The 18,597-nt window shown below is 39.4% G+C and overlaps 2 protein-coding genes across 6 annotated transcripts in view; both read right to left on the minus strand.

Annotated features, from left to right (window-relative positions):
* Positions 1-7,996: 7,996 nt before the first annotated feature.
* On the minus strand, positions 7,997-13,925 carry rab11bb (RAB11B, member RAS oncogene family, b). The gene is made up of 5 exons (XM_060869376.1): positions 13,714-13,925; positions 12,527-12,722; positions 11,649-11,842; positions 9,385-9,465; positions 7,997-8,367 (listed from the first exon to the last, which is right to left on the minus strand). Exons 1-5 carry the CDS (start codon positions 13,751-13,753, stop codon positions 8,222-8,224), a joined length of 657 nt encoding a protein of 218 aa, XP_060725359.1. The 5' UTR covers positions 13,754-13,925; the 3' UTR covers positions 7,997-8,221.
* Positions 13,926-16,028: 2,103 nt separating this feature from the next.
* Positions 16,029-18,597, minus strand: part of pip5k1cb (phosphatidylinositol-4-phosphate 5-kinase, type I, gamma b) — a 33,737-nt gene continuing 31,168 nt past the window's right edge. For all 5 annotated transcript variants that reach the window (XM_060869416.1, XM_060869402.1, XM_060869395.1 and 2 more), the window contains one exon: positions 16,029-17,912. In XM_060869416.1, the coding sequence (XP_060725399.1) occupies positions 17,910-17,912 (3 nt within the window). In that variant the 3' untranslated portion in view covers positions 16,029-17,909. The remainder of the gene's footprint in view (positions 17,913-18,597) is intronic.

The raw sequence follows: 18,597 nt of genomic DNA on the forward strand, positions 1-18,597 counted from the left end.
TCAATACATTTTTGTTGCTAGTTATCCCACTTCTCTGAGTGTTTTGATTTCTGTTTATGCCGAAAAGAGTTCAGCATCACTTAGATGAGTTCAGCATCACAGTTTAGAGGTGAAGAGCTTCTGCACAGGTTTGCAGCAGGGAGAACTATCTGAAAAAAAGAAAAAATATATATTACACAAATAAATCGAAAGTCAACGGCATGACACAGAGAGAAAACAGGAGATGAGTGTAGTGTGGGGTGTGGTGAGGGTTCGGTGGGGTTAAGGGCGGTGGTTGGTCGACATGGTTACAGGTTTTGGCAGCACTGCAGTTTTCTGCCCTTTCGCCCATCCGTGGATGTCCACAAAGTTGTTCCCTGATCAGTCAGTGATCAGTCAGTGATCTGCTTCTGTGATACTTTGCGATAGATTTCTGCAAAACAGAGCAGAGAAGCTCAATATTATCATACTTAATACTGGGTTCATTTGGTTATCTGATGGAACTTACTGGTTTTGGGGAAATCCACCTCCATATCAAGATGCTTCAATCTAAAACACATCCAGATATATCCTGATCCAGATAAATTCTCATGATTATTATTATTATTATTAATTATTATTATTATTATTATTATTATTAGAAGTTGTTCCATTTTCATGGGATTCTGTAATTTTAACCATTATGTAATTCATATGTGCCAATAAAACTGCAAATTAGCACAATCTCAAATTAAGTTTTCCATTTAAAACATTTCTTTGTAATTTCACAAAAACAGATTTAGGGGATATAATGGATGAGCTCAGCTTTTTATGCCACAAAATGACCACCTTTGGTCTAATCTCAATAATCTCAGTAATAAGTAATATAAAATCTCAAAATCTCAAAATAATCTCAATAACCTAAATGCAAATTATTAGAATATGATGATAAACGTTTTAGCAATAGAACCTGCAGGCTGAGATATTGTAAATTATTTTAGTAGTTTCTTGGGTATTAAAAATTCTAATTTACAATAATTAACTCTCGATTATTCAGTGTAGTTTAATAGTTATTAAGATATGTTCTGAGGAAACATTTAGGCATAAACAAAATAACAGAGACACAGGACTAATGCTGTATCCACTCCCTCATTAATACACTATAAAGTCCTCATTAATGGACTTTAAATTAAACTCTTAATGTATTTAAAATCTTCCACAACATCCACTTTGGGACTTGGAGTCACCATGACAACTCAGGCCTGAAAGTTTATAATGAGGGAGGATCAATGCCCCTACCTTCTCCGTTATCCATAACAACCACCTCTTTACACTTATCATTATTAATGGCCAAGATTTATAACAGGTACCGGAGTCCTGTGGCTATGGCTTACAGAATGTGGTGAACAAACCTGCCGTATATCTACACACAGAGTGACCCAACACAAATAATTCTTACTTATACATATATATTAAATAATAGTACAGCTACATAGTTTTGAACTTTGAGAATTTCCACCTCTCCTCATATTACAGCCTCAGGCAACAGACACAAAAGGAGGAGATTATAATGAGAGCTTTATAAAAATCAGTTTTCTTCTTGATGTTTCCATGTTTTTAATATGGTTAGTTAAGCATTTGAGTCGAAAAAAATACAAAATATGAGATTATACACTAACAAAACTAATGGCCATCTCACCTTTAAGATACAGGACATACTGTAATATTACGTTCACAATGAAGGTAAAGCTTCTCTGGTGTAAGATAAATGTGGTGGTGTTGAGGGCAAGGGGAAAAGAATATTTAACAAAAAAAATTGATTTTCACAATATCCGACTACACCACTCTGGGAATTTCACCCAGGGAATTAACATGCAAAGGTTAGAATCACCAGTAATGGTCAGAGACATTGGCTAACATAGAAAAATAGACTTTGACAATTCTCTAATAAAAACATCATTAAAATAAATACAAACACATGTTAATTTCCCAGTGACCGCTAAGAGTCAACAAAAAAGTCAAGGCAGGGAACTTGAGCTTACAAACAGAGGTGAAGGGTCAGGCTAAACTGTCCAAGCATACCTTCCTTACACATACTGTACATACACAAAGACTTGTGAATGTGAAGAGCACAACACACGGTGAAGAGGACACCAGCCTCGAAGGAACAGTCTTCCATTCTAGTGCTCAGACCCTGACAAGACAACAAACATGCACATCAGGGAGTAGAACAAAGGAATAAACTTATTTGACATTGTCATCAGGCTCAGTTAACCAAACAAAAACAAATAAAGCAAATACAGGATAAACCCACAATGCTAATAAAAAAACAAACAAACCTCAATACAGCAATTAACTCAATTTAAACAATCCAATAAATCAAAAATAATTTCAATCAGAACTGAACAAAACTATATATTTATTAGTTTTGTGATTTTATCAGTGACTTGTCACTTTATCAGTTAAAACTCCATCATCACATGACCAGATAATCACTCCCATCATATTGCGTCTTCATTTCAAAAGAAACCTTAACAAACGTGCACTTAGCACCATCTAGTGTTTATCAGGAGTATGACCACTGTTTATATGCACCACAGTCTGGGAAACCTTCTGACCAATCAGATCACTCTCACTCTCATTCATTTTCTACCGCTTATCCGAACTACCTCGGGTCACGGGGAGCCTGTGCCTATCTCAGGCGTCATCGGGCATCAAGGCCTCACAATAATATACTCTTAATTATTGTAACAGCTATTTCAGTTTTAATTCGTTATGTCTACTTAGCTGTTTTCTGAACTGCAGCTTTACTAAAATCAGGAAAGAGAAAGATTAGTCATCACAGGAAATGTTCAGATCAGCAGATCTCCTTTAACAGATTCTAATAATAGCAAAGCTCACTGTTTTGCATGCAATCATGCTACAAAAAACACATATGCATTTTCAAAAAGGAAGTTTACTATACACACATCTTTAACAGTTTCTGATAAGGAACCTAGAAAGTTCATCAACATCTCTGAGGTCCTCAATGTTTCTGATTTATTAATAAATACACACACGCACTCACAAATAAAGATTTAACTCAAATATCACAGTTAAATAAGAAGGGGACTATTAAAATTGTAATCATTGATACCCCAAATCTTTAATTCTCAGTGAAAACAATAGGAGCAGTTTGACAGTAGCTGCAAACTTCCTGAAATTGTATTAGAGTTTAATAAATTAAATGAAATACTTCTGTCCTTTGCTTTGAAGCAGTTGTTTAAATACACATGTCTTTATTACATAACCTGTTGATAGTTCTCACTCAGAGACTCTATGTGACACAACACACTATTTTTTCAGGCAGCAATGGAGAGGCTTGCTCAGCAATTAATCCCCACTTCCTGCTGATGCAGGAAGCAGGAAGTTGTGAGGTCAGGGGAGTCGACTCACATATTTCCTCCTGACTTGTTGCAGTGTCTCTGAGTGCTCCAACTGCCTTAGAGTCTGAACTTCTGCCACTTCTCATTCCTTTGTTTTTGCTCAGCTCCTGCTGTACTAAATCCACAAACTCACCCAGAAATCTTTGTTCACCCAGGAGGCATAGAGACACTGCCGAGGGATAAAAAAAAAATAAAAATCATTAAGAGACTAGCTAAAGCTAGACAGAAGAAATGTTCACCTGGCCAGTTTCTGTGAGCCTGTGCCTCAGGTTTCTGTTCTTAGCTAAAGGGAATATTGTGGTTTTCTGTGGTAACCCGTCTGCCATAAGGTTTAATGTCTTGTGTGTTCTGAGATGTTTATCTGCTCACCACAGCCTTCCCAACAGATTGAACCAGTTTAGCAGTTCTCCTCTGACCTCTATCAGCTTTTCCTCCCACACCTTTTATTTATTTTGTTTTTCATACCTCTATTTTCCAGTGAATTATCCCCCACCCTTTTGCTTTCCACTGATTTGCCCTGTCCTGTTTTTGCTGTAAACCTTCAACACTCCCACTGTGTGTGTTTGTGTGTGACCAGTATGCCGAGGGGAGATACTGGGTGTATTCCCCTGTCTCTCACAGATGCAAGCTCACCTCGAGCTACGATGACTTTGTAAGTGAACTAAAATGCAGTGAGATTAGCCGTAGCTCTAGCAGCTGATCCGTAGCGTCTTCATCACCACACCCATCAGTCTAGATGTTTGTTTACAGTACATAATAACCCTTCTGCTTTATGTGATCAGGTTTCTCTTTTGTTCAGCAAACAAAGAGCCCTAGTTTTAATTATAGTGATGTAAAGGTTCCTGAATAAATGTTTATGTAAATCACCTCATGCGTTTTCTTTCTCTATCTGTCGCACTCTCGTCTCTTTATCTGTCTTTCTCTCATGCTGTCCGTGCTGCGTGGCCATCTGTCTGTGTGCGCCTCCCACTGTGACGCCCCCTGCTGTTGTGTTGGTGGTGGAACAGCAGCCTCCAGAGGACAGGAGCTGGGTTTATTCCCCTCTCCACCATCGCTCCGAGTCTCAGCCTGTATCTGATGGAGAGAGTGAGGCAGTAAGTGTGGGATTCCAGCTGAAATTTCCCCAAAGCCTACACGACTCTCACTCTGGATCCTCACGGACAGAGACTTCCTGTTCATCTTTATTTTCTGTGCTCATGCTTTCTTTAAGTTATTCACTCTTTTGTCCATTCATTTATTCATTCGTTCCTGTAAAACTTCAAACTCGCTCCATTTTGGGGGAAAAACACCATCATTAGTTATTCTGTCAAGACCCTTTTATAGCTGCTATTACATAAGAAATAGAAAATTTTACATTTTTGTTGATTTTCCAAAACTTGTACGATGTGTCATTCTTTCATCAACAAACATTCTGCACTGGCAAATTGTCGTGTTGTACAAAAGGAATAAACGACTTCAGAACATGCTGTTACACGAAAATGATCAACTTCTTCAACGATCAAAAGAAACTCTTTTGTTGATTATTGAATTTACTTCTAACAGCTCATAGTGTTGTGTTGTATTCCTCACATATAAAACCTATGAACAGCTCTGGTTGTGTTCACACGTTGTCCTCTCAGAGTTCAGCTCTGTTTCATTAGCACTAGCAGCAGGCAGTAAGCAGGGCAGGTGTCAGAGATACAGAACGCAAGGTCACTCCAGGCACTACAGAGTGACATGGGCTAGTCTAGGATTTGTGTGAGTTGTTCAAGGAACGCTCACATGTCAGATTCTACATGCATGTATAAACAGTATGTGTGTGCTTATTTCAGCCTTATATTATTCCTCTCACCTAAAAAAAGGTCATTAGCTGGATTCGCAATGCTGAATTGCCAATTAATAGGAATGTACAGTATGTGTACTTGTTTATGTGTGTGTGTCAAATGGCACCTCATTCAGCATGTATTCTAGCCCAGTGTTTCCTGTGATAGGATCCCTCTGACCCTGACCAGTATCAAGGTTAAGATGTTTCTTGCAGAACAGTCAAAAAAGAAATGTCTGGTAGTCAAATAATCAAAGATCTTAACAGATCTTTCACCAGAAATTCACTCACATTTTGCATCTGAAATCACTTGTTTTGTCTCTCTACCAAATCATCTGTGTGCTAATTGAGCTTGACCTTGTCAGACAGAGGGTGTGTGCTTGTGTCAGAGCTCCAAGAGAAAGTGTGCACATCTGAGAACACGGTCCAGTCCCTCGAGCTGGAGCCCAGCATCTCTCAGCGCTCCATCCAGTCACTGAGTTATAATCTTCTCCAGTCAACAGAGCACAAAACTCATACAGAAGGACTTGGATGTGTCTAAGGATCTCTCTCACACCCTTCAGCAGCAGCTGAGCACCCCAGTGGAACAGAATCATGTACTCCAGGAAATGCTGATGGCATACGAGGCACGAGTTCAGGAGGCAGAAAAAGAAAAACAACGGGGGGTTAAGGGCAAGGAAAAGTGTGAGAAGAAGATAAGGAATACAAAACTCGTGCTTAAAGGCTTGAGCAACCAGCTAGAGATAGTGCAAGACAAACTGCAGGGAGAGCTGAAAATGTCACTGGAGAGAGATGTCATGTGACATGCTGGTTAAGGAGACTGACACAGAGAATCCATGGAAGGTTCTGAACAATATATTATATGTTGAGAAAATAAAGGAGACGCATGAACGCTTGGACAACAGGTTGTGGAGCACCAAAGCTGACCTGCAGATGAGGCTGAAGGAGTCAGGAGAGGAGAAACTGGAGAATCTGATGAGGATGAGAAAAAACACAAACGCCAAAAAGGCTGAAATAGAACCACTGAACAGTCTACATAAAGCCAAGGAGGAGGCCACAGGCACTGAAGGAAGACTTAATACTGACAGTAAGTGGACAAGTCAGTCTTCAGAAACATCCTTTGGGACTATAGAATAGAAGTGCAGTTCAAATTTATTATTGTGTCTAATGAATGAATGAATGAATGAATGAATGAATGAATGAATAAATAAATAAATAAATAAATAAATGTGTTTTCAGCCTCACAAAGAAAGCTGTTTTTCCACTGATTCATTTTAATCTTAGGCTTGAGGAATCTTTTTGTCCTAAATTCCATAATCTTTGAAACTCATTCATTTAATTTGTTTTTTGTTTCATTTAACTCGTTGTCCTTAATTTCCAAAAAAAAAGTACGACCACTAAGTCATCTTACAGGCATCAGCTGATTAAGGAGGCACAACACCCGCTTCTGGACTGCCTTGGAATGAACCAGCAGAATGTAACTAAGGACCATCTCAGATGGAGGAAAAACTGTCCGTGGGGATGAACCCAATGGTGAACACAGTCAAGCAGGATCTGAGAGAATAGTACGGATGAAATGAATGAAAATAACAAATGTTGATTCAAAATTGATCAATATAATTTTGTATTATGTTTTTATTAAATTTTGTTTATGCCAAAAAGACTTCAGCATCACAGCATGTATTATTATAGCTACATAAAGTTTACTGCAACAGCTGCTTTGGTTAGAGCTGAAGAGCTTCTCCACATCTGCCCTGGTTTGCAGCAGAGAGAACTATCTGTTAGAGCTGAAATATCTGAGTGTCTTGAGTGACTTAGTCAAAAATATCATTCAAATTTGTTCACTGATTCATTTAGTCGCATCTCCTGTTAGTCCAATGTGATGTGCAGATTACTGCATTTTCAGATTGATGGTTTTTGGCCAGCGTACTGATTTGCACAGAGAAAAAAAAACAGCCTGCATTATGAAACATTTAAGTAAAAAAATTGTACAGCCTTCTTTCACTTTCATTCAAGGTTGTTTAAAAAGACACTCAGCACCAGATGGCAAAAATGGACTACTTAATGTATCCCAAAATAGATTTGTTCATCTTAGTGACGTGTTTAAAAGGAAAGGAACTGGATTCACCCTCAGTAGACTCTCATCGCACAGAGCAGTGAGACGGACAGACATATTCCCTGAATATTATTTAGACTAAAGTCTACACAGCGTTGCTGAGCCTCTGACATGACTGACAACCTTCCAGTCCGATAAGTGAAGGTTAATTAATGTTCTCTGTTGTATATGTATACTGTATGTCTGTTACAGTTCAGTAAAAATGTTTTTCACAACCCAGACATTTATTTTAATTTATAGCACAATCCATTCATATTTACATCATCACAACTAACCAAAAATGTTTATAATCATTTTATAATTAAGTCTGTAATACAGTGTAAACCATAGAGATTAATAATGCCTTGAGGCATGTTGGCTCTTAACACATGCACCCTATGATACTAAATAGAATTATGATCTCAACTCAATTGCTCAGTTGTATAAAAATGAGATAAAATGTAAGTCGCTCTGGATAAGGGTGTCTGCTAAATGCTGTAAAAATGATCTGATCCTTTATGTCGTGAGATAAATATTTTTCCTTGTGAAAATGAAAGAAACAACATCCATAAGCAATACCAGAATGATTTTAATCTTCATTAGGCCCACCAGATGCTGGAGAACTCAGTTTTATGGCTATTTCCACAGCACATCGCAGGCTGGTTCATTAAGAAGGCCATTATTTCCAGTACATTAAGCACACACACGTCGACAAAGTTTGTACTGTAAAATTTTATTTCATGTCAGAAATATGTGTCTGTACGAGTGTCTTTCTCGGTATGTGTGCATAAGTGAGTTTAGAAGCTATCAAAAAGAAAAAATATATATTACACAAATAAATCGAACGTCAGCGGCACGACACAGAGAGAAAACGGGAGATGAGTGTAGTGTGGGGTGTGGTGAGGGGTCGGTGGGGTTAAGGGCGGTGGTTGGTCGACATTGTTACAGGTTTTGGCAGCACTGCAGTTTGCTGCCCTTTTGCCCGTCCGTGGTGGGCGGAACGCTGATGTCCACAACGTTGTTCCCTGGAGACTCATCATGAGCTGATCGGTCAGCGATCTGCTTCTGTGATACGATGCGATAGATTTCTGCAAGGCAGAGCAGAGAAGCTCAATAATATCATACTGAATACTGGGTTCATTTGGTTATCTGATGGAACTTATTGGTTTTGGGGAAGGAGTGGACTGGTGGCAGTGATTTCAACCACAGTCAAGAAAAAGAGGCAATTGAATTAATATAAAACACAGAACCTGTTGGTGTAACAGAAGGCTGTATATTCCAGTTTATTGTACATAAGACAATAAAACAAACCTGGAAACAAGAAACTTCTACAAACTGATGATCCATTTTTATAGTTAAACCTTGTACAGGTAGACAGATAATTTAACATCTCGAAATCATCTACAAATCTTTCCTTTCTGTTTCACTGAAGTTCTAGTAGTTACTGAATAACATGCTTTAACATGAATAACTTTAAGCTGTTACGTCTGCAATGTAACACCTCTAAAGGTAAGACAGCACTTTAATTACATCCCAGAAATGTTTCCCTGATTGGAACACTGACAAATCCTCATGATCCTAGATAAGTAGGTGCTACTTGAGCGTACCACATGCACACCATTTTATAATGCACACTTTATTTATAATATAAAGTACTTTCACATTACAGTATGCCTTTAAAGCTGTCAATAAATATGTACATAGCTCATAAGTACACTCTCTACACTATCTTTTGAGCTGCTCTGATTTACTACACAGCAGTACTTGGGTATGAAACTGTCATAAACCTGTTACACACAATCTGTCCTATGATTTGTTACTGTTTTATTACAACCTGAAAACTATACAGATACTGAAGCCACAACGGCTTTGCTCATGTGCTAGAATGGCACATTGACCTGTGCACGCTTGACTGATTAAACCAGGATGTAAATTGCATCACACAGCTGTCACAAGGCAATATTCAAGACTACTGCAGTTTAATGACCTCAATTAAACCTGAATCACTGCTGCAGAAAGCTGGACTACAAAACTCATATTCACACACATTTGGGAGTGTGAATAATATCCTGGCAAGGTAGAGTATTGTGTTTGACATGATGTACCTGTTAGAATGTTCTTGAACGCCTCCTCTACGTTGGTTGAATCCAGAGCTGAGGTCTCGATAAATGACAGGTTATTCTTCTCTAGAAACAATGAAGGAGTGTTTTAGAAATCTCTTACAATCATGTAACATCCACCTAATTTCTCTTCTGTCTATTTTGAAATGACATGCATTGAAGTACACACATCTTTTTCAAGCCTCACTCTAGGTAGAGTTTAGTGGCTCCGTTTCAAATCTAAGGATATGAATAGAGGAAAATGTCTCTCTAGGAAAAAAACTATAAAAGAATATGAGCATTACTCCATGGCTTCGGACTGTGAGGAGTTTCTAAGTCGACTGGATATAAATAAGATTCACAGTTTACCATATAGCCGCTCAGTGACACCTCAGAGATGGACAAATACTGTAACAATATTAGCTAGTGCAACGTACAAGAGCTCCAGTGTTAACAATTAGCTAGGAAAAAAATATATCTTTCCCTCAAGATACACTCACTCACTCATTCATTTTCTACCGCTTATCCGAACTACCTCGGGTCACGGGGAGCCTGTGCCTATCTCAGGCATCATTGGCCATCAAGGCAGGATACACCCTGGACGGAGTGCCAACCCATTGCAGGGCACACACACACTCTCATTCACTCACGCAATCACACACTACGGACAATTTTCCAGAGATGCCAATCAACCTACCATGCATGTCTTTGGACCGGGGGAGGAAACCGGAGTACCCGGAGGAAACCCCCGAGGCACGGGGAGAACATGCAAACTCCACACACAAAAGGCAGAGGCAGGAATCGAACCCCTAACCCTGGAGGTGTGATGCAAACATGCTAACCACTAAGCCACCGTGCCCCCGTCCCTCAAGATACTTTTTCTCTCAATATGCTTAACTGTGAAGTAGAATTATATCACGACTTTGCACTCACTTTATTTTGCTCACTTTCTTTGTGTTTCTACATGTCTGTGTTTTCTGATTCTGAAGTTCATCTAATTAATCCGCTTAGTAAAAATGGGACTTGCTGATGTATGTGGCGCAGCAGGAAGTGTGGAAGATTCTGAAAGCGTGTGCTATAATTACAGAATCGAGTTGAGCTCACAATACAGATACATACAGACACATATGACATTCAAGCTCATTTTGCTCAAGTCTTTTTTGAGTGGTTGAACCTATTTGTCTGCCAGGCAAGTACAAAAAAAAAACTAACACCTCAGAAAGAACATCTGCCTCTCCTGTAAGACATGACTGCACATATTTCTAAAAGCTAATCTTGCAGAAGTATATCTGAGGTCCATTAAGCAGCAGTGTTATTAAGAGTGTTGTTGCTGTTTCTAATGCATATTTCAAAACAAGTGAAATCAAAGCTAGTTTTATGCATGTACAGTAGGACGATCATTGTTATAGATTTTCTTTCCTGCAGTGCACAAGTGTTTGAAAAATGTTCCAATATTTTTGCTGTATCAAAGAAGAAATTGCTTGACATTATCAAAAAAAAAAAAAGGTAGAACACATGCCTACCTTTTAAAACTCATTGTAAATTATTAACAGCTCCATCACTATACTGTACTCTTCCCATTGTTTGCATGTACATATCGTCGCTGTCGGGCGGAAACCTCGTATGTCCAAATTTTTTTTCACAAGTTATTAACCTAATCTAAAGTCTTGAAAATAGCTTGAGCGCAAATCTCATAACTCCATTGGACACTTCAACTGTCCACCTCTTCCTCACTCCGCGGGAGAGCTTCGCGGCATATTTCTCCTCAAGAAGAGACGCAACGAATCAACACGTCTTCTGATGTAAATGTCTTCAAAACACTGGGCTCAAAGAAAAAAAATCTTGACCCCCGCTAGTTCTGGTGCTCATCTGAGGACAGGAATTTAGCGCAAGACAATCCACTGCAACGCGGACTAAACCCTGTGCATTGCAGATAAGGTACGGTGTTTTTTAATTTCCTGAAAAATAACGGTTTTGGCCTGCGATGGGTTGGCATTCCGTCCAGGGTGTATCCTGCCTTGATGCCCGATGACGCCTGAGATAGGCACAGGCTCCCCGTGACCCGAGGTAGTTCGGATAAGCGGTAGAAGATGAATGAATGAATAACGGTTTTGGAGATATGAGGATTCCGCCTGACAGCGACGATATGCATGTACTCTTAATAACACTTACAAGTTCAGTGTTAAAATTGTTGAAATGTTTTCCTGATTGAGTTTCTTTAAGCATGACCCTCCCATTCCTATTGTTTGCCACGCTCATGCTGTGAGTACCTGCAAAAGCTCGGGCCTCGTCGGTCGGCACTGCCCTGAGGTGGCGCAGGTCACTCTTGTTGCCCACCAGCATGATGACAATGTTGTTGTCAGCGTGGTCCCTCAGCTCCTTCAACCAGCGCTCCACATTCTCATATGTCAAATGTTTAGCAATGTCGTACACCAGCAGAGCACCGACTGCACCACGGTAGTAGCTGAATGGTACATAAAAGATGTCCATAAGCCCTAAAAATGCTTAGTATTAATGGACTACAGGTTTTGTGGTATGGTTAGGATTTCCATGAATGGCCTTATGATCTATGTGGTTATGATTCAAAATCTCTAAAAGGTCAGTAAGAGTCAGGATTGCCACAGTGCAAGCTACATCCTTTAAACTGGATTGCTAGAATATTTAGGTTGATGGCAAATTTTTGGAGACTTTTAGGGGCATCATCAAGGGTTCAGTTTGGATTGGAGAAGCACATTTGTATAAAAATTAGCACTGCTGGACTGATGGGAAAGTCTGAGCTAGACAAGATGATCTGGTTTGATGGTTGTAGAAAGGTTTTTGGACACTTAAAGGTTAATTCTATATGGACAGGATGCTTCTTGATGGTCTGGTATGATGGTTGTTTTTGACACTTAATGGAAGCGAGTTCAGTCAACCAGCAGACCGGTGTAACGCCAGCAAGACTAGACTGGAAAACTACCTGAATCATCTTAAACCAGTTAAGACCAGCACATAATATTAGGCTGCTGTTTGCGTCAATGCGTTAATTAATAACAGTATTTTACAGAATACTTAATAATCAGAATAGGTATGATTGAAGATGACATTGTTAGGCTACGTAAGGAAGTCTTGATGCCTGAGTGCCTGAGTGTAATTCATTGTGACTCACGCCGAGGTGATGGCCCTGTAACGCTCCTGACCGGCTGTGTCCCAAATCTGCGCCTTTATCGTCTTGCCGTCCACCTGAATGCTGCGGGTCGCGAACTCAACCCCGATCGTGCTTTTGCTCTCCAGGTTAAACTCGTTGCGGGTGAATCGTGACAGCAGGTTGCTCTTTCCGACGCCTGAGTCTCCGATAAGAACAACTACAAAACGGAGAAAAAGCACAGAGTCAGCAAATTCCTGCGTCCTTACAATTCAGATGTAAAACCACGCCATGACATTTCATATACACGCGTTTTAAAGACTTTCTCCCCTATTTTTAAGCGTAAATAATCCGATCTCGATATGATTTTACTCCAGTAACTAAGAGCTTTGAGCTTTGTCCTTTTCTCACACTGATCACATGACAAACCCGACCTGGAGATGTGCACTTTTACATCCAGATATCTAACTCTACAGTCTGCAGCTCTTGGGCCTTATTCTCATGCCCTCATGGTTAAACCTATAAGATTAAGAAACCTACAAAATAAATATTTCTTTTTCTTTCCATTAACACCGGACAGCGATCTTTAAATAGGTCACAATTTCTTATTTAGTGAAAAAGTGCATCAGTAAAAGCGTTTAAACACTGAATAGGCAGATTTCTATCTACTACAACCATAAACATGCTATATATTTATAAATATACAAACACATTATGGACGTTATTATACATTATTATAACTATATATCTGATTATTTTAAGATGCACAGCCTACCACACTAATACACCTACATTTGTTTAATTATTTTTAGGTTATTATGCGCTTATTCGATGTTATAAAGGCTACATAAGGGCCTGGCCTGTCTATCCTGCACACACACACACACACACACACACGCGCGCGCGCGCGCGCGCGCTGTGAAAACATCCAGCCAAGTAAATCCAGATGTTTTGCACATCGATCTCGACGCCTATCTATTGCCGCTCCTGCGGGCGTTATTATGTGCCATGACATGCGCTTTTTACGCGTAAAATGCGAGCGATCAGGATTTGGACACGCTGTGAAAACCAAAGGATATAAAGATACTGTTGTTTGGGCTTTGTACGATTTCCCTGGAGACATGGATGTTTAATTGGCTAGGAAACAAAAGAGTGATTATGAAGCTGTGTCCCCCTCCCAGTGCAGGAGAATGCGGCTTCCCAGAATTTACCTTTGAACAAGAAATCGTATTCATCATCCCTGTTGCCCATGATAGAGAAAACCAACGGTGACCCTCACGTCCGAAGAGAAAGACGCAAAGCTGCAGGCGTCGTAAGAAATGTCCAATGCAGAGTGGGGTGAAAAAATAAAATGAAATGGGGGGAAAAAGACAATGCGCCAGTGCTGCCTGTCACATAGAGCTGACCGCAGGAAGAGCGAGCTCTCTGCTCTGCAGAAGGGGAGGAGTCGCGGTGCTTATACATGCACATGCATACACTGACCACACGGGGGCGACAAACACAATCAGTGACCGGCACTGACCGGCATCCTGCTGCTTATGTGAAGTAAAAAAAAAAAGTCAGTTTTAAGGTTAAGTGATACATTTTTTTTACACGTTTTATATATAATATTGATCATCCATACATCTATGTATTTTCACATGGCTTAACTTGGGTGGGTTGCGAGTTTCCATTGTAATTATGAAATAAAAACAGACATATGGCCGACATTTGCATTTTTTGGTTATTTGACATGCCTTAGAGAACATATAAAGCATTAACTTCTGATTTGTTACCAGACTGGATGATGTGCTGTAAAATTGGGACTCATCAGTTACGCCGCCTTTGACCACCAGAGGGCGCCAAGCTCTTGCGCTCAGTCTTGGTTGTTAGACTTTTGGCTAAATTTTGCCCAGTATTTTGTGTATTTTGAAACTAGCGCTATACTCTTACCTCGCCTTGTTGTCCTAGCCACCCTCTCGAGTTATTTAGGTTTCAAAACAACAACAATCCTAAATTTACAATCAATCAATTTAAGCTTGAGTGCTACCTGGTTACGTTTATGTACATCCTCTTTGGCATTTGTTTTCAATTCATTTTCATGTTGTTTACCATAGTGTGAGTGTTAGGCCTCAAACCTTATTTTTTGCGTAGGTTCCGTTTTCATTATCTTTCCAACACGGAGGTTCATATGTTTGAAATGAGATCCTAGGAACTGTGAGGCACCTGACACTGTGTCCTACAATGGACTTGTCTACTATCAACAGTGTCTTCCTGCCTCATAGCCAGTATAGACGCAGGAACAAACTCCAGATTCGCTGTGACCCTGACCAGAATGAAGCAGTTATTGAAAGTGAGAAATTGTACCTGTGTTGGTTTATACTGGGATTAAAAGGAGAGCTGCATGGACCTTTGTTTTCATGTCATTTGTTATTTTCATTAATCTCATCCTTACTACTCTCCTGGGTTCATCCCAGCTGAGGCCTGGCTGCACTATGAGAGCTCGTCCTCCTTGTTGCATTCTGCTGTTTCCTTGTTGTTCCTCGTTCTGGCTCATCAGCTGATGCATGTTAAATATTTCCAAGATGACTTAGGGGTTACACTTTATCATGAATGAAAACACAATGGAAATGATGGGCAATGCAACTCCAGTGACATTTTCAGCTTCCCCAGCAGTTTTTCTAGCACTAGCTCTAGCTGGTTGTTTTGTATTCCTTATCTTCTTCTCACACTTTTCCTTGCCCTCAGCCCCTCGTTGTTTTTCTTTCTCTGCCTCCTGAACTCGTGCCTCGCATGCCATCAGTGCTTCCTGGAGTACATGATTCTGCTCCACTGTGGTGCTCAGCTGCTGCTGAAGGGTGTGAGAGAGATCCTTAGACACATCCAAGTCCTCCTGTATGAGTTTTGTGCTCTCTTGAGCACTGAGCAGTCTTTGGTCCAGCAGATGGATTTTCTCTTCCTTCGCTTTCAGCTCCACTTTAAGTGACTGTACACTGTCTGCAGACTGGAGGAGATTATAACTCAGTGACTGGATGGAGCACTGAGAGAACCTGAGCTCCAGCTGGAGGGACTGGACCATGTTCTCAGATGCACACACGTCTCTTTTTCTCATCAACTGCTGAACATTTCCAAAGGTAAATTTTACAATGTAATATATTTCAGATTTCTTAAACACTGCATAATCACATATGCATTATTATACAGTGCTAATATTTACCTTATTATTTTAAAATATGAAGAAAACACTTCTATGAGCCCAAACATGTGATGAGTAATAAACAATTACTAATAAAATCAAGAGCAATCAGCACAAACTTATAAATCAGTCCATTTAAGTCAGGTTATAAACAGCACTAGCACTCAGAGATATAGAAGCATGAAGAACCATGTAGATCTTGTGGAACTGGGAAACCTGAAGGAAACCCATAGAGACACTGGGAGAAGATCCCAAACCAAGTAACCTGGGCTCAGGATGGAACCAGGAAAGCTTCAATAAACAAATAAACATTATTTTTCAGTATGTTTTATTTTTTTACACCATTAATCATCCACTGATCTGTACAAACACACAGGGCATCAGGTTTAAACACCTTTAGAGATGGACACAGATAAATATCTCAACAGAGCATCTTAGTGCTGAATACATGCAACGCATTTGAGGAAAAGACTGATGGTAATAAATGCTTCCTCGACCAGTAAAATACACTTCCACACACTCGCTCACTCACACAGACTATTGAGGATTTTTTTTTCACACTACATACAAACAGTAGAGCTTTACACTAGACATCTCGACAAACTGGGATTGGAATTCAGGACAAGAAATCTTCCTCATGTTATTAACATATCCCGTCCTAGTTTTTTTTTTATACATGCAATAAAAAATAAAATCCCTATTAATTAAACCATACACTATACTCATGGTCACATATGTACCTTATAGCTACAACACAAGCTGTGTTGTTATAATTTGGAAAAATAGCACGCTTATTAATTACGAACACATTGGGAAATCGTTCTGTTCTTCTCAGCTATTAAAATAATTTATCCAAATAAGACGATCACACAAACTGAACTGTGATGCTGTGGATTATTCTGCTACACCAAATTCAATATCCGGATACAATCGATTTAACATTTAGGCAAAAAAATCTGAACTAAAAACATATAAAGCCGATGTGGATTGTGGATGTTTAAAAACTAATAAATAAGAGATTGTACATAAGTCTTGAATGACATAAAGCTTTCATGGGGCTTGAAGAAAGTAAGAACAAAATCGAGTTTTATATGGCGAGAGTTAGATGAAATTTGAATAAATAAATAAATATTTATTTATTTATTTATTTATTCAAATTTCATCTAACTCTCGCCATATAAAACTATTTTGTTCTATATATATACACACACACAGAGACACACACAGACACACACACATACACGCTTGCACACACACACACACACACAGAGTTGCATGGTATTAAAACCATGACTATCTGAGATTATCTCATTGAATGTCTTTAGAATATCAGTAATAATTCAGGAATGATTTAGTAGGCTATTTTATAGTGTTGAGTCCATAAAAAAACAAACAGCAAACATACAGTAGTCACCTCAATGACCCAAATCTAACCCAAAGCTATTATAAAATTCAAATGAAAAACATCTAGGACCCAAAATGACATCTACAGATCCTAAAATATATAAAAGAAAAAAAAAAACCTGTGAAGTAAAAATGTGAAGTGAAGGTCTACAGTAGTAGAGGATGTTGAGAATACTGATGTGTTTCATGACACAGTACTTCACACATTAGCAAACAATATGAACCCTGGAAAGGTCTTCAGTATCAGTTACGGCGTCCAGCCACGGCAGCTGATATATTGTAGAAGACGTGAGAGAGCAGCGTCCGTCCCCAAACCTGGGGATCTCCTACAGCACAGCGTCACGGAGAAGAAAGCTGAAGTTCAGTTCTCAGCAGGAAATTTCAAACTTAATGGTGGCATTAAGTAAAATGCAACGACCGATTTAGGTGATGGATGGAATGTAAAAAATAAATTATAAACACTGAGACGTGTTGGAAGAGTGCTTACTAAGACTGAGATTTGGATCATGCAAATGTGACTGGTGAATGAGGCTCGGAGCAGAGAGTCATATATATATTCATGTCACAGGAATCAGGAAGTCCGTCATACGAGACAGTTCTCAGATACGCTTGACCTGATTCAGAACAAGAAGAAGACCTGGGAAAGGACTGAGCATCAACTGGCTGATGATATACTCTTTCTAGAGAATATTAGTTCTGAAAAAGTTCCATACTATATTCTTTACCCCATGATGCTTGGCAAAGCAGGGTTTCTTCTGCAGGGGTCATGGGCGCGACCCAGGAAAGGACAGAGCAGCTCCGAGTTCAACCTCTCACACTGCATACAGTTTACTGAAAAGAGAAACAGAAAGGGAAACAATATCAGTGGCTTAAATCACTTACTGGTGTCTGTGATAGCTAATGCATGAGCATAAGCATGAACATAAGTGCTCACACACACACACACACAAACACACACACACATATCTAATCCTAGACTAGCCCATGTCACTCTGTAGTGCCTGGAGTGACCTTGCGTTCTGTATCTCTGACACCTGCCCTGCTTACTGCCTGCTGCTAGTGCTAATGAAACAGAGCTGAACTCTGAGAGGACAACGTGTGAACACAACCAGAGCTGTTCATAGGTTTTATATGTGAGGAATACAACACAACACTATGAGCTGTTAGAAGTAAATTCAATAATCAACAAAGGAGTTTCTTTTGATCGTTGAAGAAGTTGATCATTTTCTTGTAACAGCATGTTCTGAAGTCGTTTATTCCTTTTGTACAACACGACAATTTGCCAGTGCAGAATGTTTGTTGATGAAAGAATGACACATCGTACAAGTTTTGGAAAATCAACAAAAATGTAAAACCTATTTCTTATGTAATAGCAGCTATAAAAGATTCTTGACAGAATAACTAATGATGGTGTTTTTCCCCCAAAATGGAGCGAGTTTAAAGTTTTACAGGAACGAATGAATAAATGAATGGACAAAAGAGTGAATAACTTAAAGAAAGCATGAGCACAGAAAAT

The sequence above is a fragment of the Tachysurus vachellii genome, chromosome 1 (assembly GCF_030014155.1).
Source record: "Tachysurus vachellii isolate PV-2020 chromosome 1, HZAU_Pvac_v1, whole genome shotgun sequence".
Lineage (NCBI taxonomy): Eukaryota > Metazoa > Chordata > Actinopteri > Siluriformes > Bagridae > Tachysurus > Tachysurus vachellii.

What these genes read in the sequence shown, in the direction of transcription:
- rab11bb (XM_060869376.1), bottom strand. Translation starts at nt 13,753, where the DNA reads ATGGGCAACAGGGATGATGAATACGATTTCTTGTTCAAAG. An exon ending in CGAGGCCCGAGCTTTTGCAG is followed by an intron (nt 9,466 to 11,648) that starts GTACTCACAGCA and finishes CATTGTTTCTAG; the next exon opens with AGAAGAATAACCTGTCATTT. An exon ending in GTTCAAGAACATTCTAACAG is followed by an intron (nt 8,368 to 9,384) that starts GTACATCATGTC and finishes TCTGCCTTGCAG; the next exon opens with AAATCTATCGCATCGTATCA.